This window comes from Triturus cristatus, chromosome 3_1 (genome assembly GCF_964204655.1).
Source record: "Triturus cristatus chromosome 3_1, aTriCri1.1, whole genome shotgun sequence".
Lineage (NCBI taxonomy): Eukaryota > Metazoa > Chordata > Amphibia > Caudata > Salamandridae > Triturus > Triturus cristatus.
In genome coordinates, this window is record NC_140583.1 from 612,525,765 (window position 1) to 612,549,542 (window position 23,778).

The following is a 23,778-nucleotide window of genomic DNA, read 5'->3' on the forward strand; positions in this document are numbered from 1 at the left end:
TCCTGGGCAGGCGTTGGTTTCTTCACTAACATTGAGACGAGTAGTCACTAATAGGCTACCCCCCTTTGTAGTCAGTCTTTAACCACCCAGGACAGTGGCTCAAACAGTCTCTTTCTGCGATGAAATGTCTTTCTTCCTGGATCGAAGCAGATATCTAGATGTACCCGGGAGCGTGTGGTCTGGGAAGACTTCCTCAGGTCTTTCAGGTGACACAGCTTGTCCTTTCTCGGTGACTAGGATGATGCGGTGATCTGTCAACGCGGCTGGGCTCATTAGGGCATGTGGAACTTTACGACAGTGGGTGGCATGCACCTAGTTCTTCCAGTCGGTCACTCGTACCACAGTTTTGGGAGCCAGGAGAACTTGTTACGGTCCACGCCAACGAGATGCCAAAGAACTGGTCCGCTGGAAGGACTTCGTCAAGACAGTCACCAGGCCGTAGATCATGGTCCTCACCCTGCGACCTGTCTGGAAGGGCTTCCCGTACCTGCTGATAAATAGAAGACAAGCTGTCAGTTAACTGGTACAAATAATCACTCATCAACACATAGGGTACATCATGTATAGGGCAAGGCTTAGGGATTCCCCAAATATTCATAGGCTTGACAAACACAACCTCATATGGCGTAAGGCCAGATAGTGTATGTGGTATTGATCTGAAAGTAGTGCTAGGGGCAGGGCATCAGGCCATTTCAAAGACGTGGAAGCCTGTATTTTAGCCAATTTCAGGGTGGAGTTGTAACGCTCCACCAAGCCTGCTGATTGTGGGTGAAAAGCGGCATGAAATTTCTGCTTAATCCCTAACCCGTTCATGACCTATTCGACAACTTGCCCAAAGAAATAAGGTCCGTTGTCACTCCATAAGACCCAACAAATGCCGAATCGAGGGAAGAACTCTTTTAGGAGAACTTTCGCTGTCGTGAGGGCTGTATTATCCTTCGTAGCATACGCCTCCACCCATTTACTGAAGGCACAAACCACCACCAGGACATATTTCAAGTTATTACAGTGCTCAAACTGAATGTAGTCCATTTGCAGGACCTCAAAAGGTGCAGTTGGTGTCGCAAACCCTCCTGTTGGAGTTTGTGTTCCCTTTCCAGGATTATACTGAAGACCGATCAAACAAGACTGGACCATCTTTGAAGCAGTGCCGGCAATATCAGGATGATCCCAAACTTGCAGAAGTTACTTTGCCATTGAGGATGCACCAACATGTGCTGACCCATGTGCCATGTGAATCATGGGGTATAAGTAAGCTGTGGGTAACTTCCATTTGACCATATCTTTATTCCTCCAGCAGCCCTCATCATCTAGTGTTCCCTCCTTAGACCATTGGTCTAGTTCGTCGGTGGAGGCAGATTGTTGCATGTCCAATACCTCTTGACTGGCATCATGCCAATGTTCAGCTTGTGACTTTACTACATACATAGATGTGGGACTTCGCTGCATTGTGGTTTCACGTGCTGTGTGATCTGCTAAGGCATTACCTGCTCCTATTTTATCGGTCATTGTCTTGTGTGCACTACACTTAACAATTGCCACTTTCTTAGGATACGTTAGGGGAGTAAGAAGATGATGTATTAATTCTCCATGCACTATCTGTGTCCCATGTGAGGTGGGAAAATCCCTTTCTTTCCATAAGCGGCCAAAATTGTGTGCTACCCCAAAAGCGCACTGGCTGTCGGTAAAAATGTCTGTACTAAGGTCACATGCTCTCGTCACTGCAATCAGCTCGGCCGCTTGGGCCGACTTCTGTGGGATGCGAGCTGTTTCAACTACTGTCTGAAGTGTTGTAATCGCATAGGCAGCAGATGTGGTGCCATGAGACAATCTTAGACACGAGCCGTCAACCCATAACTCCCCATCAACACTAGGGAGAGGTGTATCTTGTAAGTCAACGTGGCCCATTGTTTGCTCTTCAGTGAGGAATATACAATCATGTATCTCTTGTGACTGAGAGTGAGTAGCTGGAAATGGCAATAGTGTATCAGGGTTTAGGGTCAGACATCTTCTCAGCATAATATGAGGGGCCAAAAGTGTCAATTCATATCCTGTCAAGCGAGCACTAGTCAAATGATGTGTTTTCGTTTGATTTAGCAAAGCATCAACAGAATGGGGTACTAACACAAGCAGTTTGTGACAAAACTATTCCTTCACTCTGACGTATTGAAACAGCCGTTGCTGCTCTGCTCGGAAACATCCAGGCAGCGCACGGGCGACTGGGTCAAGAACAGCGGAGAAAATATTCACAAGGACGTTGCTTACCGCCGTGTGTCTGTGTTAAAACTGAGAGGGCACAACCTTCCCTCTCGTGGACATGTAAATGTAAATGTAAATGTTGTAGACTTGTAAAGCGCACAGCTGCCCCAGCAACGGGGCGTCCCGGCGCTGTAGACCGCTGGGGAACCCGTCCTGGCTATCCCTGTGAGATGGTCCCTTTCTGGGTATCTCCAAGGTGAAACCAGGCATCCCCGGCGTCTGTGGGGGGCCGTTGTAGAGATGAGGCAAGCTTAATGCCCAGAGTTGCCGAGTGTGTTCCTGGTTAGAGTAGGTACCGAGGCGAGAATTATCGAGTCCGTTTTGACCCTGGTCCACAACCCTGAGTTTGACCCTGGTCCACAACCATAGAGTGTGAAAGTCTTAGTGTAGTCTGGAGTTCCTAATACTGGTGCAGAGCAAAGAGCTTGGCGTAGCTGTTGGAAGGCATTCTGACATTCAGTAGTCCATGGGAGGGGCATCGGAGTGTCTTTAGTCAAAAGGGCCAACAAAGGTTTAATAATGTGTGAAAAACTGGGGATCCACTGCCTACAGAAAGAAGTGAGGCCAATCAGTACGCAGACATCCTTCTGAGTACAGGGCATGGGAGTATCTAAGATAGTTTGAATGCGGTCTGGTGTAAGTGCACGTCCCTCCTTAGACAGGAGGTGACCTAAATAGGTACCCTGCTGTCTGCAAAATTGCAATTTATTTCGCGAGACTTTGTGATTGTGAGAGGCAAGAAATGATAACAATAACAGTGTTCCTTCTTCACACTGCTCAGGGGTATCTGCAGCCAACAAGATGTTGTTGACGTACTGGATAAGAGCCACCCCTGTTGGTACAGGAAAGGAATCAAGCTGTCTTTTTAACGCCTGACTATAAATACTAGGACTTTCTGTATAGCCCTGTGGAGTTCTACAGAACCGGAATGATCTATTTTTCAACGTAAATCCGAAAAGATAACGGCTTTCAGGGTGAATGGGTATCGAGAAGAAAGCATTCTTCAAACCGATCACCGAAAATTTATTGGCAGTAGCAGGGACCATAGTATGAATTGTAGTGATATCAGAAACCACTGGATATTGGGGCACTACAATTTCTCACAAATCAATAATGAATCTGTAGATTTTAGTGTCAGTGTCTTTTTTTCAAAATAGGAAGGATAGGGCTATTGCAAATGTTATAGGGGACTTCTTCCACTACCCCTACTTTAATAGAATTCTGAACAATATGTGGTAATGCTTCTTCACCTTCTCTGGCTATTTTGTATTGGGGCCGTCGAGGCAATGAAACACCCTCCTTTACTTGAATATGTACATGTGGAATAACCATTTGACCCACATCAGCATCTGATTTAGCCCACAAAGTACTGGGTAAGGATGCCAGAGCGACATCCTCATTGATAAGACAAGATCTCTCAACCATTGGGTAATTGTCATTCAAAATAACACGCACACCTTCCGGAGAACAACGTATTGTGGCACAAAAATATTTAAGCAGATCAATAGCCACAATGTTGTCCGGTGTGGTAGGGGAAAGCAAAAATGGACATGCTGCAGTGGATTTATCAAGTCTGAATTCAAGTGGCTGTGAAAGTGGGCTTGGTGTAGGTGTCCCATCGAATCCTATCGAAGTTATCATTGTGCCGGACAGGGGAGCCCTAGGAACCAATTTGTTTAGACAGAGCACTACGGGTAGCTCCTGTATCAAACAGAAACCGATCAGTAGATCCCAAGACGTTTGTGCCAACATAAGGGCCCATTTGATCTTCTGGCACCTCAACCGGTTCCTTACCCCATCCTAGGCATCCCTATGCATATTCTGAATCCACAAGGGCATCAGCAGAATAATCAGACATTTGATATTGACTTCATCTATTAAAAGTATTCGACTAATTTGGTTCTTGTTCAACTGCTTCAAATCTGGGGCGAGCTCCTGTACCTCCCCTGTTTCCTGAATTACCTGGGCGTCCTCTCATACTTCTCCCCCCCCCCCCCCCCCCCCCGCCTTCCCCGCTGATACTGCTGACCTCGCAAAAGAGGGCACTCGGAACGCCAATGCCCAGTCTCTTTACAATAAGCACAATGATCAGGGGACAAATTTGCTCGAGGGAGAGGGGGCACTCCAGGTGTAAACATTGCATGTCCGCCTCTTCCACCTCCCCTAAATGGTGGACCATATACTTGAGCCAACATAACTGTCTTTAATTCTTTATCCTTCTTATCCTCCCTGTCTTTTGCTTCCTGTTCTGCGCTCATAATATTGGGCAATAGTCAAAAGGGAAACTGGGGAAGACGTGGTCCAAGAACTCTCACTGGCCTTTAAGCGACTAGCTATTTCCGGTAACATATTAGCTACAAATTTATCGACAAACCAATGCTTACCCGTATCATCGGCCAAAGACTGACCACTAAAATCATGGAATGTTTCCTCAAACCTTGAAAAGAAATCTGAAACTGACTCATCTGTTTTCTGTTTACAGGACGCTAATGTAGTCCAATCTATTTTCTGAGGGGGTATGAGAGTCCTTAACTTAGTCACAATAGCGTTAGGAAGATCTAATATAACCTTCTGATGTTTCTGCGCAGGCTCCCTTTCCGCATCTATTTGTTCTAAATTTTCCCAGGTATCACCATATGCTACATTTTCTTATAACTTGCGTATCGTTCTCCACATATCAGGAGGCAAAATAAGCCCGAAGAACATATCAATATCTGGCAAGGTCATTATGCAGGAACTAATGACTCCTTCCACCTCCTCATAGAAGGCGGCAGGATTTTTCCGGGGGTCGGGCAAAGCCGCTTTAAGAGCTATCACGTCAGCTGTACTCCAAGGAGTGTAAACCCAATTACATATAAGATATCCCTTTGCATCATCCGAAGTTGTATCATCATTGGTTCCTTCATCCTTCGAGGAACATACAGGGGTGCAGCTTCACGCATAGGTTTCACAGTAACTATAGTACTACTGGGTGCAACCTCTTCCACCGGAGCATCTACGTCCTGTGCTTGAGTTTGAACTGCTTCTATACCTCTCTGTTTTCTAGCTAATTCTTGCTCCTTTCGTAAACTTAATGCTGCGTCTCGTATTTTAACCACTCGTCTAATCATATCGGGTAAAGCCGAAAAAGGGAAAGTCCCTTCTGTTAATAGTTTATAATCCGTATTTATATCAGCTGGCTCTAGTTCTTGAGAAATTGGTCTATAATCAAATATGACCTCCCAAGCAAATTTTTCTACAAAATAAAATTGCTCCATATTTTGCCACTGTTGAACCATAGCTACGATGACAGATGCAGCGTGAGGCCAATGAGCCTCCTCTCTAGCAGCGGTTTTTAATTTATCTTTTTCTGCTTTAGTCAAAGTAGAGCTAGTCTGTCGCCCATCTTGCTTATCTTGTTCCTTGTCGTCTGAAGACAAATGCTCGTCGTCCGAAACCTCATCAGGGGCACTTGGAGTGGGAAGGTTATACGCGGGTGGAGGGCGTTCTAATACGATGCAGTCATCCTGAGGTTTATTAAGTATGGGATAAATAGGGCGCCTAATGGGGTACTGGCCATTTACCTCTAATCGACTTTACCCATCTTCTTTTTCTATTTTTTCCTTGTTTTCTTTATTTTTTAATTCTAGCGCTTTTTGATATATCGTTTTTCGTTGTTCTTTTTCTGCTATAACTTCTGCTCTCTTAACTCTTACTTCTTTCTCCCACATACGCACACAATCAAACATATCCTGTCTACTTTTTCTTTTAAACAAACACTGCTCTACATATTGAACCTTTTTAAAATCAAATGACCCATTCACTGGCCATTGCAAATCAGAATCTTTCTTTGTATATTTGTTCCACAGTGTACCATACATTATGGAAGAAATACCATATTTGACATACATATCTCTATTCGGTGTCCCCTCTAGGGTAGCCGGCTGACTTTTTTCCAAGTTTACTTTGGTACCACCAAAGCAGCAACACCACCTATGGAGTGTGCTAAGAACAGGCATGCTTTACCAATATGTGTAAAATATTACTACTCCAAACAAATATTTCAAAATGAGAAAAATCTCCACATTACCTGCCTTCAAACTTTGCAAAAATCGAAAAACAAATCTAAACAAAAAGCGCAGGCCCAACAAATCAAGAGTGTCGCTTCAGCGACATTACCAAACAGACATCTCCAACTCCCACCTGCCGATCTCTTGGTCGACCTAATGTTACTTCAAAATTGCGCCAAAGCAAACCCCAGTTGAGACCGGCCACCACCTGGAGGGTCAAATCGGGAAAACCGGAAAAGTCACGTCGGTCTGCAAAGACAAAGGTCTTTTCATGCAGTGTGCTTCCTCAGTAAGATTTCGATCCTCCGTCAAGACCACTCCTTCGGACGGCCGCGTCTTCAATGGGGCCCCACGTGTCGGGCGCCAACTGTGGAAATGTGCCTAAAAGTGGGCACACTGGTGCAGGGGCACCCTCTTGTCCATGGGTCCAGAGCAACAAAATAGAGATCAGCACTGGAGTTGGAATAAATAACAAGTTTATTAATCACTCATGAGTGGGAGCACATCCACACAACACTCTCAAGTGCTACATGAGGTAGTACACTGAATTCACAAACCGTGTACCTTTTTATACCGGTTTTCTGCAATGTAAGCATGTGAACAGAAATAGGAAGAATAAGTTTTAGAAATAGTTATCAGCAAACTAGGGCAGATGAATAACTACGTGGTCAGCAATCAATCAAACACATTTATAGAGCGCGCTACTCACCCGCAAGGGTCTCAAGGCGCTGGGAGGGGGGGGGAGGGGGAGTGCTGCTACTGCTTGAAGAGCCAGGTCTTGAGTTGCTTCCTGAAGGAGAGATGGTCCTGGGTCAGTCGGAGGTGGGTGGGGAAGGAGTTCCACGTCTTGGCAGCCAGGTAGAAGAAGGATCTTCCTCCGGTGGTGGTTCTGCGAATCCGTGGGACGGTGGCGAGGGCGAGGCTGGTGGATCGGAGCTGTCGGGTGGGTGTGTAGAACATGAGGCGGCTGTTGAGGTATATGGGGCCCATGTCATGGAGAGCCTTGTGAGCGTGGGTGAGGAGCCTGAACGTGATCCGTTTGCTGACAGGGAGCCAGTGCAGGTCTCTTAGGTGGGCAGAGATGTGGCTGTGTTGGGGGATGTCCAGGATGAGTCGTGCAGAAGCGTTCTGTATGCGCTGGAGTCTTTTCTGTAGTTTGGCTGTGGTTCCAGCGTAGAGGGCGTTCCCGTAGTCCAGTCGGCTGGTGACGAGGGCCTAGGTGACCGTCTTTCTGGTTTCGGTGGGGATCCACCGGAAGATCTTTCGGAGCATGCGCAGGGTGTTGAAACATAATGACGAGACGGCGTTGACTTGCTTGGTCATTGTCAGGGAGGAGTCCAGGATGAAACCCAGATTGCGTGCATGGTCCGTGGGCTTGGGGGCGGTGCCCAGAGCTGGGGGCCACCAGGAGTCGTCCCAGGCGGAGGGAGATGGTCCGAGGATGAGGACTTCCGTCTTGTCTGAGTTCAGTTTCAGACGGCTGAGCTTCATCCATTCCGCGACGTCTTTCATTCCGTCCTGGAGGCTAGCTCTGGCGGTGGTGGGGTCGTTGGTGAGGGAGAGGATCAGCTGGGTGTCGTCAGCGTAGGAAATGATGTTTAGGTTGTGTTGGCGTGCGATGGCTGCGAGGGGGCTCATGTAGACGTTGAAGAGGGTGGGGCTGAGCGAGGAGCCTTGAGGTACGCCGCAGATGATCTTGGTTGCCGCTGAGCGGAAGGGAGGTAGGCGGACTCTCTGAGTTTTGTCGGAGAGGAAGGAGGTGATCCATTCCAGGGCCATTCCTTGGGTCCTGGCGTGGTGGAGGCGGTTTGTTAGGGTGCGGTGGCAGACTGTGTCGAATACGGCCGATAGGTCGAGGAGGATGAGGGCAGCAGTTTCCCCGTTGTCGAGCAGGTACCTGATGTCGTCGGTGGCTGCGATGAGGGCGGTCTCGGTGCTGTGGTTTGCTCGGAATCCGGACTGTGATGGGTCAAGGGAGCAGTTTGTCTCGAGGAAGGCGGTTAGCTGCTTCTTGACAGTCTTCTCGATGACTTTAGCGGGGAAGGGGAGGAGCAAGATGGGGCGGAAGTTCTTGAGGTCCGTGGGGTCCGCGGTGGGTTTCTTTAGGATGGCGCTGATCTCCGCATGCTTCCAGCTCTCCGGAAAGGTGGCAGATGCGAAGGAGTTGTAAATGATGTTCCGGAGTTGGGGTGCGATGATGGAGTCGGCTTTGTTAAAGATGTGGTGTAGACAGGGGTCGGCTGGGGAACCGGAGTGGATGGTGTTCATCACGTGGGTGGTGTCTTCAGTGCTGACGGGGGTCCAGGCACAGAGGGTAGTGGTGGGGGGGCGTTGGTTCGGTGGTTGGGTGCGTGGTCTGGGCACCGAAGCTGTTGTGTATGTCGGCGATCTTGCGGTGGAAGAACAAGGCGAGTGCGTCGCAGAGGTCTTACGAGGGTGTGATGTCGTTGTTGCTGGCGCTGGGGTTGGAGAGCTCTTTAACGATGCTGAACAGTTCCTTGCTGTTGTGGGTGTTGTTGTCTAGTCGTTCTCTGAATGCAGTCCTTTTGGTGGTGCGGATCAGCTGATGGTGTTTGCGGATGGCGTTCTTGAGGGCAGTCATGTTTTCTGTTGACTGGTCGTGGCGCCAGGCTTTCTCGAGGGTACGGCAGGATTTCTTGGAGTCTTTCAGGTCGTTGGTGAACCACGAGGTTTTCTTTCTGCCGGGTCCGCTGGGAGGATTCTTCAGTGGTGCAAGGGCATCGGCGCAGTTGGTGAGCCACTGTATGAGGTTACGGGCTGCTTCATTGGAGTCCGTAGTGTTGGCGGGAGGATTTTGGCTCGGAGAAGTGGTGAGCTGGTCGGTGGTGATCTTGCGCCAGCATCTTCGGGGAGCCTGTTGCGGGTGGTGGTGGGTTGTGGTTTTCCTGAAGTTGAAGTGGACGCAGCTGTGATCTGTCCAGTGTGGTCTGGTGGAGTGGCTGAAGGAGATGTGGTTGCTGGAGGAGAAGACAGGGTCAAGCGTGTGGCCGGCGTACTGGGTGGGGGTGTTCACAAGTTTCTTGAGTCCAAGGTTGGCGAGGTTGTCTAGCAGGGTGGTGGTGGTGTTGTTGTCATTGTCCCAGCAAAGTGGGAGGAGGAGCAGGAATGCTTATGGCAGCAGTAAATGGTCGACAGTTAACATCTATCACCAGGTGCACTGGCAGCTACAAACCCTCAGCACGTACATTGTTTTTTAGCTGAGTCAGGAAATCAACTAAAATAGATAACACAAGCACAGTGAAAAGACGAGCAGCAGAAGACAAAAGGATTATGAAGGAAACTAAATGGACACCACAGCCAAAATGGTAGTAGCTTATGCTAAGTAAAATATTACACGTTTTCCACAGTATGTAGGGGTAGTAATAGGTTTTTAGGCTTCAGGGATAGGTGGTAAATAGTGGTAGTAAAGAGTTTGCCTCAGGGATGGGTAGTGAATAGAAGTAGTAAGAAGCTTTTAGGGTTCATGGCTGTGTAGTATATAGTGGTATTGAGAGTTTTTGGTTTTTAGGGTCAGTAATGGTTAGTAGATAGATGTGATAAATAGTTCGTAGGCCTCAAGGATGGGTTGTGTTTAGGGGTAGTGAGGAGTTTTTAGGCCTTAGGAATGGGTAGTGTACAGAAGTGGTAAGGATGTTTTTTAGACTTCAGGGATGGGTAGTGTATAAGGGTAATAAGGGGGGGTATACTGGTCAGGGATGAGTAGTGTAAATGGGTGGTGACAGAATGAAAATGTATAGGTATCAGTGTTTTTTAACTAATACAAATTAATTAATGTACATTTCAATATATTCAAACGTTAAAATTGAATAATTAGATATTTTTTTAATTAAATGTAATCTAATACATTTAAATTCTATGTATACATATATATTCAGTATATACATATAAATTCTACTTTAACATCTATATAAATCAATATTAATGCATAGATATTGAATACAAAAGGGTTAAATGTAATGCATACTTACCTGTGAAGGACATGCAGAGGTAAAGGCATGCAATGTAAAGACCTGCAATATAAAGGCAGTCCCGAATGTAAAAACCACAATGTAATAACTTCCAATGTAAATGACTGCAAGCAACCTCCCATGTATGCTGATAGAAAGGTTGTAAAGCCATGGTGAACAGTCTTCAGGAAGAAGAAAGGAAACTTATTTTAGGCATCTGACTGAAAGGGCCTTCTAAAGTAGAGAAACAGAGGAAAGCAAAGGTGGTGCTAGCAAGAAGTCTGCCTGAAGAAATGGATTTTAGTGATCTCCTGAATATTAGAAAGATTCAAGCTTGAGAGCTCCATAAGGATGAAAGGCCATTGCTTCAAATGTCTTGTATTATGTTGTAGAGGTGAACAGTATGTTAGGATTGGATAACATCTGGTGGGAACATCAGAGATCCCTCTCTCAACTAGTAATTTGGAGCGTGGCCATGTAAGACCTTGTGGACCAGGCAGATAAATTTGAAAAGTGCTCTTTCCTTTACAGAGCATATCCTCCTGTGTAATGCCGGTTGTCCACAATCCTATTCATTATATAGTTCACAGCACTGGCCTTAAACAGAGCCACAAAATCAGTCCACCGCACCCAAAATTACTCCTACAATGGCAAAATGGGCCCACCCACTGACTTGTTAGATTGGCCTTTCAGGCATTGCTAGATTGCCCTATAGACCAGTCCAGCCCTGCTTGCCATACACCGAGAAGAGCACTCTGGTGGAGCAGGGTGGGGGACAGTGGATGATGTGCAAAACTAGGTGATGGTAGATAGATTCTTTACTAATTTAACCTGCTTCTTCCTTATTGTTTTTGTTTCCACATTTAGGTACAACATTTTATTTGAGGTCTGAACCAAACTTTTAAAATTGTTCTCCTGTTCCAAATCAAGGCGCAGTAATTTAGTGGGGTCTCTTCAAAATGTATATACAGAACTTTAATTGAATCTCTTCCGTACATTGTTACAACATTTATTATTAGCCATTAATCCACTGACACAGCTAGTTGTTGTGAATCTGATGTAGAGTGTTGATACAGAAAATTATGCGATATAGAGACACATTGAGGTATTGACTGTAGGTTATCTCATCTCCACCTACACACTATGCTTCATGCCCCTCTTTATTGGCTTTGTATATTGACTTAATGACATCTTACCCTGTCACTAGAACGTACTTTCCATTTTTCGTACCACCAGCTGCCTCTTTAGAACGTCAGGGTGTACTTTGTTTGCTCTCCTCCCTTGGGTTGCAACTTACTGGTGACAGCTCTGGGTTTGTCTTTTGCAGGTTGAGTGACTGCCCCGTTTAGGTCCACCTGCCAACTTAATAATACTTCTGTCCATGACAACAGAAGATTGAAGGTTTAGTTAGCCTTGCAGGGACTCAAACCTATGTCATTTGCATCATCATAAACCTGCATTTGCTGGGGGATATTTTACTTACTGAGCTTTCTTACCAGGACTGGAAGCTATGCACTGAAGCATGTATCTGATTTATCTGTAACAAATGCATGACCACACTTAAGTCTCTCACTACAAATCAAGCCTGTGGCCTCCATATTGTCCACAGTGCATTTTAACACATTTGTTAATCAATTGAACTATTTTAACAGTACTGGAAGCTGGAATCTACTTAGTTCAGGTAAATCTATGCAGAGGGGACCCAACCCAATGAACTATGAAGCTAGCGGATCGGCTTGGCCAGCAGACATAGCCGGTTACGCACCTTAGTGGGCTAATGTTCTTGCTGTAAAAATCGATGGGTAACCAGAAGGTTACAAGTTCTAGTCTTGTGGCATGCTGTTCAGCTTTACATTCTTGTGATACTGATAAAATTGGTACCACTAAGGTGTCTGGTGGTGATCCTTTTTATTGTTTACAGTGCTACTTACCCAGGACTTCGGTAAAAAAAAAAAGGAGACTTGATACATAAAGCCTCAGACTCTAAGTGCGAAATCGGTTGCAATCACTAAGACTTCTTTTATTTCCCACTTGCTAATAGTGTTACAGCATAATAATAGCCTGTATTCCTTTACATAGCATAATGTTGCCCATTTTACAAAAGTTGTAATCAAATCAATTAACACGTGAAAAATCTTCTCTCGCTGTCAGTCTTTTCCCATCAAATAAATCCCTGTGAGTACCCGACCACCATAGGTGAAAAACTGAAGACTTTTATGTGAAATACTCTGTTTCTGTATCAAGCCCAGTGGGGTCGGTTCTGTACGGCCAACTATTGTTCAGAAAGGATGTAATTCTCCTGTCGATGGAGACCCCTGTGTGAGAAGTTGGCTTGGTATATGCTGTCCACTAGTTAAAGTGGGCACCTTGCACCAGTCCAAACGACCCTTATTGATGATTAGGTTAAAGACAACCTTTATTGAAAGCTATCCTAGTGGTAGCTATGGAGAGCAGGCTTCAGTCTAAGTCTCGAAGGAATGTAAAGCAGCTTGGTTTACCAGATTATAACCTCCTCAATGACCAAATGAAGGGAGAACCACACAAGGTATATATAAAATATATGTATTTATTTCTAAACTCTCTCTACTAACCTCTTTATGAGATTAGAGAACAAGGTACACAATATTAAAGCACTAGAACGACAGTAAATAGCACAATACACAGTGGGCTCCAGGGGGAGACCAAACCATATACTAAGAAAGTGGTATAACAACCACGACTTGACACAGTGCCTAGAGCACGTAGAATCTTTGGGACCCCAAGAAACCACCCAAAGTAGTGAAACAGGGGACCCACGGAGGACACAGACGCGATCTCCGTACAACTCTATGGGAACGTCGTGGTTGGAAGTTTAAAGGTTAAGGACACTTAGGAGAGGACTTCAAGCAAACCCTTTGGAACATGGAAGGTTCTAAGGCCAGAAACCTTGAGAGTACCGAGGTACCCGTGTTACCTATCCCAGGAGAGCCCGTTGCATAGGGGTCGAGTGGTTTTGGAAAGGCTTGTTGATTTCAATGGCGTGATGCGAAGAAGTGCTGCTGCTGGGAAGATGAGAAGTATCTGGTGTGATCCAAGCCTGGATTGGAGCTGAGAAGAACCTGAAAGCAGAGGAGACAGAGTCTGGGTCACTTCAGTGACCAGGGGCACGATAGACGAATGCCCACCGATGTCTGGTGTTTCAGGTGAGATGAGGGGAAGCTTGACTGTGCAGCCACGGGGACCAGCAGATGTCGACGACGACCAAAGTCCAGAGGTGAGCTGTCTCATGAAGGATGTCGAGTGCTGGGGGGCAGGGGGGCAGCAGTGTCCGGATTGAACACCAACAAGCCTTGGCAACTGCAACCCACGCGAACAGAGGAAAGATGCTTCGGTGAGGACCAGCAAGGTCCTGGGGACTCTCCAAGCTATGGAGAGTCGGGGCACGTCTGGAGCAACCAGGAAAGCCCACAGAAAGTCAAAGTTACCTCATAGGGACCGACAGGTCGACGGACTAGGGATCGCGAAGAGACCTCGAGCTGAATCACAAAATACCAGCCCACGGAACACTCGTGGAGTGTAGGCCGGAAATCTTCAGTGGAAATACAGCTTGGGGTCAGGACTACAAGTAGCCCAAAGCACAGCCTCAGGGATCGCCGAAAAGCATAGGCTGCTGCAAATGGGCACGGTACACAGGGGTTCGGGTTGCACGGTCCCCACGAGAGCTGTGGGTCTCCGGATTGCTGAGAGCACTAGTAGACCTCTGGGACACTTGGGAACCCACCTCCTGTGTTGCAGATATCTTCAGAGTCCTCAGGAGCTCGAGAGATGCAAACCACTTAGACGCGTTTAAGGTGCCTGCCTTGCAGGGGACTAACTCCTTTACTCCAAGGGATATTCTTCAGTCATCCAGCGTAGTTTAGACAGTCGAAGTACTTGGTTTTTGTAGCAGAGTTTCGCCAGGTAAATTTAAAGTCCTGTAGTCAGGGGTTCCTACTTTATACCCAAGGAAGGGGTGGGACAAACTGTGGGGACCCACCTATGGGAGGATAAGGACAGAGGGGTGGCTACACCTATGTCCTTTGTCCAGTTTCACGCCAGAGCAGGAGCAAATGGCTTCTACAACCGGTTTGAGCTGGACTATGCACAGGGACACCAAATGTGCCCCCAGTGCCAACTTCTAAGCACTCTTGGAGTGCACCCAACCAGCCCCAATACACTAAAGCCTGTCTGGGAGATGGTCACACCTCCCTGTGACAGGAAACCTATTTTCCAGCCTTCCCCTGCCGGTGTTTTGTCCAGCAGCAGGAGGGCAGACTCATGTCTGTGGCTGGCAGCATCCATTTTGTGATGCCAGGTTCTGTTAAGCTGGTACCGGGTGTACCGGTGTTGTCATATTTCTCCCTCTAGGAGGGTGGAATCATACCTCCCACACCAGTTACTGGTGGGGAGGTATGATTCCAAGGTGTTTGACACCAAACACAAAATTTTTCCATGCAGCCGTTTTAAAGTTAGCATTTACCGCGAGGTTATAATGCACTTAAATATATATGGTGGGCTGCATCACAAACCACCCCGGAATATAGGTTCCGAAGGCTGCAGAGTGGCTCTGCTCATGCAGGAGCACCCTCTCACATAAAACCTAGCACCCTGCCTTCAAGATTGATAAGGCCTGGCATAGGGGTGACTGATAGGTTTATATGTGCTGTGTGTTACCACCAGTAGTGGCTGCTACCGGACCCGGGTGGCTGGGCAGATGGGGCGGGGGAGAAGGGAGAGACGACTAAAAAATGAAAATATAAAACCACTTACCTGTAACGGCCAGCCACCAGCTCTCTTCTGTCATCTTGCTTCTCTTCCTGCCATCCCGGCCAGCAGTAGGAAGCACCCAGGCTCCCAAGCTCCCCAGAGCCAACAACGCTTCAATACAGCTTTGTGATGGGGAATGGGAGGCTTTGCATGTTCCTCACCAGGCTGTGTAATGCAACCTAGTATGGAAAATGGAAAGTGTGGAGGACTGTTTGGCCAGCGCAAGAGGGCCGGCCAAACGTTTGTGCACACTTAGGGAGTGTAAACCACTCCACCCCCTCCTCTGGCCAGCCCCGCCCTGCCCGAGAGCCACTGATGAAAAAGGAAAACTAAAATGATAGTAACAATAGTTATTATCATTTTATTTTTCCTTTTGTTCAGTGGGGCGACGCACCTCTGCCATAGTGAAGTAGCCACCACTTGTTACCACAGCGTGCATACTCCACTCTTTGCTGTTCCGTTCTACGATACTTTACTCCACTCTATGGCCTTCCACTCGACGACACTATACTCCACTCCATGCTTCACCACACCACAATATGCCACTCTACTCCAGGCCAGGCCACTCTATTCTACTCCATCGTACTCTTCTCCACGCCACTCTTCTCCACGCCACTCTTCTCCACGCCACTCTTCTCCACGCCACTCTTCTCCACGCCTCTCTTCTCCACGCCTCTCTTCTCCACGCCTCTCTTCTCCACGCCTCTCTTCTCCACGCCACTCTTCTCCACGCCACTCTTCTCCACGCCACTCTTCTCCACGCCACTCTTCTCCACGCCACTCTTCTCCACGCCACTCTTCTCCACGCCACGCCACTCTTCTCCACGCCACTCTTCTCCACGCCACTCTTCAACTCTACGCCACTCTTCAACTCTACGCCACTCTTCAACTCTACGCCACTCTTCAACTCTACGCCACTCTTCAACTCTACGCCACTCTACTTTACGCAACTCCACTTTACGTTTTTAATTCACCATTGGAAAATGAGAGAATATGGTTTCATATGAGACTGGCTATAGTAACTATGGTTAGGGGGCTTACAGTAAGAATTGAACAATTACTCTAAATTTGGGGTGCTCTGCTATTTGATAATTTTACACTGCATGCCACTTTATACTACCCTACGACATTCCACGCTGCACTACTTCACTCTCTGGCACTTTACTCCACTGTACATACGCCACTCCATGGCACCCCACTGTATGTCACTTCACTCTAAGCCACTCAACTCTATGACACTCCATGCTGTGCCACTTCACTCTGACTCTTTACTGCACTCTACGCTATGCCACTCTACGTCACTTCACTCTGTCATTCAATTATGACTCTCTACTCCACTCAATGCCACTCCACTTTAATACTAACACTCTCCTCCATTTATTGCAGCTACAGCTATGCCACTCCACACCACTTTACTCCACTCTGTGCTACTCCACTCTACTCCACTCTACACCACTCTATGCCCCTCCACTCCACCACCCCTCCACCCTCCACTCCACCACCCCTCCACCCATTACTTTATTGCCCCTGCACACCACTCCACAGGGTTACTCTCTACTCACACTCCACTCTACTGCATGACACTCCACTCTACTGCATGACACTCCACTCTACTGCATGACACTCCACTCTACGACATTCCACTCTGCAACACTCCGACACTCCACGCTATGCCCCTCCACTCTACTCTGCCCCTCTCTGACACTCCACTCTACGGCACTCCTCTGTACCCCACGCCACTCTGACACTCCACTCAGCGACACTTCACTTCTCTGTACTCTGCTCTACTCTACTCTGCTATATGACATTCTACTCTATGGCACTCTGACACTCCACTTAATTCTACGCTCCCTTGCACTGTGCGCCCCCCTCCACTCTATGCCCCCTCCACTCTATGCCCCCTCCACTCTATGCCCCCTCCACTCTATGCCCCCTCCACTCTATGCCCCCTCCACTCTATGCCCCCTCCACTCTATGCCCCCTCCACTCTATGCCCCCTCCACTCTATGCCCCCTCCACTCTATGCCCCCTCCACTCTATGCCCCCTCCACTCTATGCCCCCTCCACTCTATGCCCCTTCCACTCTATGCCCCTTCCACTCTATGCCCCTTCCACTCTATGCCCCTTCCACTCTATGCCCCTTCCACTCTATGCCCCTTCCACTCTATGCCCCTTCCACTCTATGCCCCTTCCACTCTACGCCCCCTGCGCTCTTTCGCCCCCTCCGCTCTTATGCCCCTCCACTTTTTTTGCCACTTCACTCTGTCCCTCTCCACTTCATGCCCCCCTTCACCCTACGCCCCTCCATGTCCCTCCACTGTACACTCCTTCACTCTACTCCACGACACTCTACTCCACGACACTCTGCTCCACGACCCTCTGCTCCACGACCCTCTGCTCCACGACCCTCTGCTCCACGACCCTCTGCTCCACGACCCTCTGCTCCACGACCCTCTGCTCCACGACCCTCTGCTCCACGACCCTCTGCTCCACGACCCTCTGCTCCACGACCCTCTGCTCCACGACCCTCTGCTCCACGACCCTCTGCTCCACGACCCTCTGCTCCACGACCCTCTGCTCCACGACCCTCTGCTCCACGACACTCTAATCCACTCCCCGACACTCTAATCCACTCCCCGACACTCTAATCCACTCCCCGACACTCTAATCCACTCCCCGACACTCTAATCCACTCCCCGACACTCTAATCCACTCCCCGACACTCTAATCCACTCCAATCCACGACATTCCACTCTACACCAATTCACTCTGACACTCTTCTCCACTCCACGCCCCTTTCCTCTATGCCACTAACTTTTAGCCATGCTAAACAGCAGCCTCACTGGTGTACATCATGACTAAAGCAAATTGGCAAAGCCAATAGCTCTTGTATAAGCTTTGACAATTCTTGTTTGAAACTAGGGATAGAGTGACATGTGCACTTGTACTTATTTTGATAATAGCTCTCATTTTTTCTCTCTCTTCCAGTGGAGACGTCAACTATAACTGGCCATATCCAACAGAAGACGACACAATTTGAATTTGCCATTCGCTTTTACATGTCGTGAAAATAAGGCTCTTCTTGAGTGGGCCACAGCAAGCAACGTCTCAGAATGTACTGGTGTGTGGGCGTCGAACAATCAGAAGACTCTCAAGGGAGCAATATGGATCAACATGATGGTAAACAAAACAAACTCCTTTTTAGATATGTTTGTTTTAGAAACAATTACAAATTATTCTGTAAACCTAAGAATCACCAGAACATAGGAATGCCGCGAACTCCATTGGAGACAATAAAAGTGACTTGGGCCAATAATGGCTGATGAAGGCCTTCTGCTGCAACATTCCAATGTTTGCCTACCGTTCTGGGCTATAACTCGAGTTTAGGGCCCTAGCAGCTGACTGCAAAGCTATATTATTGCATGACTTCAGGAACGGTGGTAAAGCTGTTACTTGATTTGTTAAGAATTCAGAGTCTATCAACTTTCTGTTTCTCATTGTGATGATAGACCGGTGTAGAAACTGACAACCTTGAGACCATTTTCAGCTGATGTTTGGGTGTAATATTATAGAAAATGTGGCAGAGAAGCACTCTTGTGGTCAAGGACAAATGTTTAAGGTTTTGGTTAGCATGCTATAATAGAAATGTTACTATAACCTTGCCCCAAAAAAACGCTATGGGGACCACATCTGTCTCAACGAGACTCCCGTGGCGGATGCCTGACGGAGTGAGCTATACATACGGAGCTTTTTAATAAATGGTCTTTGCACTTTTCTTGCGCGCTGTTTTAAATTGCATTGCACTGTGTCTTTGACTCTTGCCACTGTTTTAATTGTTCACTGTCTTCTCTCCTGAGGCGAAAAGCCGGGAGATCTCTCTCTGTACTCTTTTATTTCATCGTGTGGGGGACTCGGTTCCTTACCTATTTGGGGGCAGTTGCGCACCTATCTGAAACCCTGGTGGCCGCGCCGCTCTTCCCCTGCCACCCTCTTGCCGTGCTCTTCTGGGCGCCCCCCTCTCAGCCGATTAGGAGCTGAGGGACAGACGGGGAGGCTGCGCACAAGTACGGCGGCCATCTTGGGTGAGGCAGGCTTGCTAGTTTGCGGACTAGGCTTGCTGCCTCACGGGCGGGAAGTATAAATTTAGCTTCCATTCTGGGCTCTGGTCAGACCTGTCTTAACGAGACTCCCGTGGCGGATGCCTGACGGAGTGAGCTATACATTCTTAGCTTTTTAATAAATTGTCTTTGCACTTTTCTTGCGCGTTGTTTTAAATTGCATTGCACTGTCCTTGACTCTTGCCACTGTTTTAATTGTTCACTGTCTTTTCTCCTGAGGCGAAAAGCCGGGAGATCTCTCTCTGTACTCCTTTTATTTAATCGTGTGGGGGACTTGGTTCCTTACCTATTTGGGGGCAGTTGCGCACCTACCTGCAACCCTGGTGGCCGCGACTCTCTTCCCCTGCTCCCTCTTGCCGTGCTCTTCTGGGCGCCCCCCTCTCAGCCGATTAGGAGCTGAGGGACAGACGGGGAGTCTGCGCACAAGTACGGCGGCCATCTTGGGTGAGGCAGGCTTGCTAGTTTGCGGACTAGGCTTGCTGCCTCACGGGCGGGAAGTATAAATTTAGACGGGGATGGCTCCGCGCAGGGGACGCGAGCAGCGGATGCGCCTAACCCGTGCCAAAGGAGCGCCTAAGGAAAGCCCGTCTGCGCCCGTCAGCGTCCCGGAGGCGGACGGGTGGGGGACCTTTGGACGCAGCACCAGGGAGGAACCCGAGGCTACTCTGCAGCAAATCTCCTGGGCTTAAGACAGTCTATTCATAGAGGCTGCACTGTGTATGACCACTGTTTTAAGGGTAATTTCCATTGCACTGGCTGTGGGTGCTCATTGAAGGAAGTATGGGCTGAGAGGGGCCCCGCGGAGCCAGGGCACCATGTCATCCCAACGGTGAGGCCGGGACCATCTGAACGCTTTTTCAGCTGCGCCCTTCTAAACACTCGTTCTGCGAGCAAACATGCTCTGGATCTGTTTAACTACCTATCAGAATCTAATCCCGCCTGCCTTTTCCTGACGGAAACCTGGCTTGGCGAAGCCTCAAGTCCAGATGTAGCTAATGCCCTGCCCTCTAACTACTTTATGCTAAGGAAAGACCGGTGCACAGGTAAAGGAGGGGGAGTGGCTCTGGTGATAGATAGACGCTACGAGTGCTCTATCGTCCCTACGGAAGACATTCCTGGGGCAGAAGCATTGGGATTTTGTCTGACACTTTCACCCGCCCAATCTTGCGCGGGTCTGCTGGTTTACAGACCCCCAGGTCCTATTGGATCATTTCACGAGGGGCTGGACTCAGTTATTTCGGCAATGAGTGTACAGTTTAAACACTTCGTTCTCCTGGGCGATTTTAACATTCATTTTGATGCAGCGGATGCTGCGGATACCATCAAAGTCTTAGACATCACCACTCCACTGGGCTTGTCACCCTATGTAGTGTCTCCTACTCACAACAAGGGGCATATATTGGACCAAATTTTCTCCACTATGCCTATTACAGTGGCTCCCCCCCCTTCCCGTGTTGTGGTCTGACCACCTACTAGTGACTTTTAAAATCCAGTATAAAACCACCCTGACTATTAGAGACAATGGGTGTCAGCCCCGGTTGTCCCGTGCCCTCCATCGAGTAACACCGGATATGATTGAACAACATCTGTTAACTCACCCCTGTTTGTTGACGGGTGACATAGAGGAGGACTTAGTCCGCTTTCAAACGTGGCTCACGCAGTGTTTGGGGGAATTGGCACCGCCTGGGCGGACTCCTTAGAACTCTACACGAGCGTCTGCCCCATGGTTCACGCCAGCGCTCAATACCAGTCGACGGCTCTGTAAGAAGGCCGAAAGAGCATGGCGATCAAACTATCTGGAACCATTGAGGGAGGCCTATAGGTGCTGCACTAAGGCCTATCACAAAGAAATGTATCTGGCTAAGAAAGCCTACTTTGCTCGAAGGATTGAGGAGGCCACTAACACCAGCAAAGAAATCTTCCTGATTGTGAAGGAATTCACATCGCCAGCCTCCTTCCCTCCGAAGTGCTCTTTTCCGGAACCTTGGGTTACACAACTGGCAGGCTTCTTTGCTAACAAGATCAAAAGCATCCAGGCAACTTTTCCATCTGTTATGATAGGGGGAGTGCCTAATCCAGAACCCCATTCCTTTGTGTCTGACCCGGGACTGCCCAGTTTGTCGAGTTTTCCTCCTATTGAGCCTCAAGCCTCACTGGAACTTCTTTCTAAAATGAAATCTGGATCTCCGCTGGACCCCTGTCCCGCTAAGTTTCTAGCCAAAGTGGCATATGTCATCAACCCCATTGTTAATCCGATTTTAAATCGTTCATTGGAGACCGGGATAGTGCCGCTTGCCTGGAAACAGGCGCTGGTTCTTCCTCTTTTGAAGAAACCCTCTCTGGACCCCGCCATCCATGCTAATTACCGGCCTTTCTCTCTGCTCCCGGTCCTGGCTAAGGTGGCGGAAAAGCATGTACAGTCCGTTCTCTCAGACTTTGTTGAGTCACACTGTGTTCTGCATTATACCCAATCCGGTTTCCGTGCGAATATGAGCACGGAAACGGAACTGCTGGAGGTGGCGGAGGCCATTAAGGAGGTCCAGGACACCGGAGGGAAGGCACTGCTGGTGTTGCTTGATCTTTCGGCGGCATTTGACACCGTTCCACACGACCGCCTATTGGTTAGACTCTTGGAGATTGGCGTCGGGGGAACGGTGTTAAGATGGTTTAAGTCCTTTCTCTCCAACCGGCAACAGACAGTCTGGGCTCCCCCATACTCGGCGGCAGTGCCGCATCTGGAGGTGGGAGTACCCCAAGGGTCGATATTAAGCCCCACTCTTTTCAACATATATATGTCCCCTCTGGCGGCGCTGGCTGAGTCATTTGGCGCCCAGATTGTCTCATATGCTGATGACACTCGGCTTCTCTTCACATGTGGAAAAAACATGGACTTTAACGGGGATCGCATTAAAAGCTGTCTGGGTGCGGTTTTTGCCTGGTTTCAACTTAATCAGTTGAAATGCAACTCGGACAAATCTGAGGTTCTTTTCTTCGGCTGTCCTCCGAATCCCTGTTGGAAGTCATGGTGGCCGGCGGATATGTTTCCTCCTTCCGCTGTGGCCTCGGTGGCTAGGAATCTTGGTGTTAGGATGGACAATTGTCTTACTCTTAAGCCACAGATTCTGAGCCTGGTCGGTCAGTGTTTTGGGATACTGAAAATGTTAAGGAAATTCCTCCCTTTCCTATCTATTGCCCATGGGAAAACCACGGTGCAAGCTATGATAGGATCAAGGCTGGACTACGCTAACATCCTCTACCTGGGTCTCCCGAAGTACCTTCTTTCACGCTTGCAGGTAGTGCAGAACTCGGCCGCACGGGCAATCTTTGGCCTCGGCCATCAATCCCATGCTGCGGGACTGCTGGAGTCTCTTCACTGGCTGCCAATTCAGAAACGCATTGAGTTTAAGGCTCTCACCATAGCGTTTAAGGCACTCCATGGCACTGGTGCCCTCTATTTGAGGAAGAGAATTGCTTTTCACCTGCCTTCCAGAGCCTTGCGTTCGGCGCCATTGTCTCTGACCATAGTCCCAGCAATTAGGCGTGCTCGGATCGGTGGGCGGTCATTTAAATATCTTGCGCCCCGAGCCTGGAATGCCCTCCCACTGTCCTTAAGAAAGAGTGAGAGCTTAGTGTCGTTCAGAAAGGAGCTCAAAGCGTGGCTGTTCGGCCAATAAGTCTCCTCTATTTCGCCGGGGCTCTGCCGTTATGGGTCTGATAGCGCCGGGACACTCTGCTTGAGTACCTGAGCGCTCAATAAAACACCAGCTAACATAACATAACATAACATCCTTTCCTGCTCGTCGAAGTGCGCTGTGCTTCTTTTCAAGTCACTCGCTTCAGCTCGCAGGGTTGGCCAGGAGTCTGCCGAAGCAGTGGCTGCCAAGATTTTGTGGGAGGATGCAGATAAACATTGATCCATTCAGCATGCCCTGATTCAGGAGGAACTACTTTAATATAGGAAGTGGCAGGGCTTTAAGTGGGGGGAGAAAAAACTCTTAAAGGGGTGTGGCCTATCCAAGTAGGGGCGTGGTCTAAATAAAGATATGTGTGGATAACGCCATACACCATCCCCAAAGGCGCAATTTGTGCCAAATTTCGAGGGTGGGGGGGGCTAAGAAAACATTTTGGGGAGGGCCTAATTCTTCAAGCAATAGGCAGAGTGGAGCTGCAGGGGCTCTACAAAGGGGTGAAAAACAACAAAGCCTCGTTAACAAGCAAATGGTCTTTTAAAGACCTGTGAAGTACTCAAGTGCGGCTGTGTGTGTTTGGAGGCTGGTTGCAGGATCGCAATCTTACGCTTACCAAAAATAAGGCGCTAAATCTATGAAAGTGCAAGTTTTTTTTTATTATCCTTAGTTCCCGGTAACTTACCCAAAAAACAAAGCTTTAATTAATTACTTTTCAGGCACCTATCTCCGAGTCATTCTGAGTAAAGGGAGGACTTTCTGTCCTAAACTGTGATACTTCCCCACAGTCCTGCATCGTATGATAAAAATCTACATGAAAGGATCTACAGCGTGCACAAAGGTCAGCGGCCTCAGGATCCTGCCTAGCAATTCGAGCTAGAGCACAATATGTTTGGTGCAAGACAAAAAAAAA

At 48.3% G+C, this 23,778-nt stretch overlaps 1 protein-coding gene across 2 annotated transcripts in view; it reads left to right on the plus strand.

The window, feature by feature from the left end:
• The window catches only part of LRRK1 (leucine rich repeat kinase 1), an 800,699-nt gene that overhangs the window by 230,582 nt on the left and 546,339 nt on the right, over positions 1–23,778 (plus strand). For both annotated transcript variants that reach the window (XM_085644543.1, XM_085644544.1), the window contains exon 2: positions 18,050–18,241. In XM_085644543.1, the coding sequence (XP_085500669.1) occupies positions 18,175–18,241 (67 nt within the window). In that variant the 5' untranslated portion in view covers positions 18,050–18,174. The remainder of the gene's footprint in view (positions 1–18,049; positions 18,242–23,778) is intronic.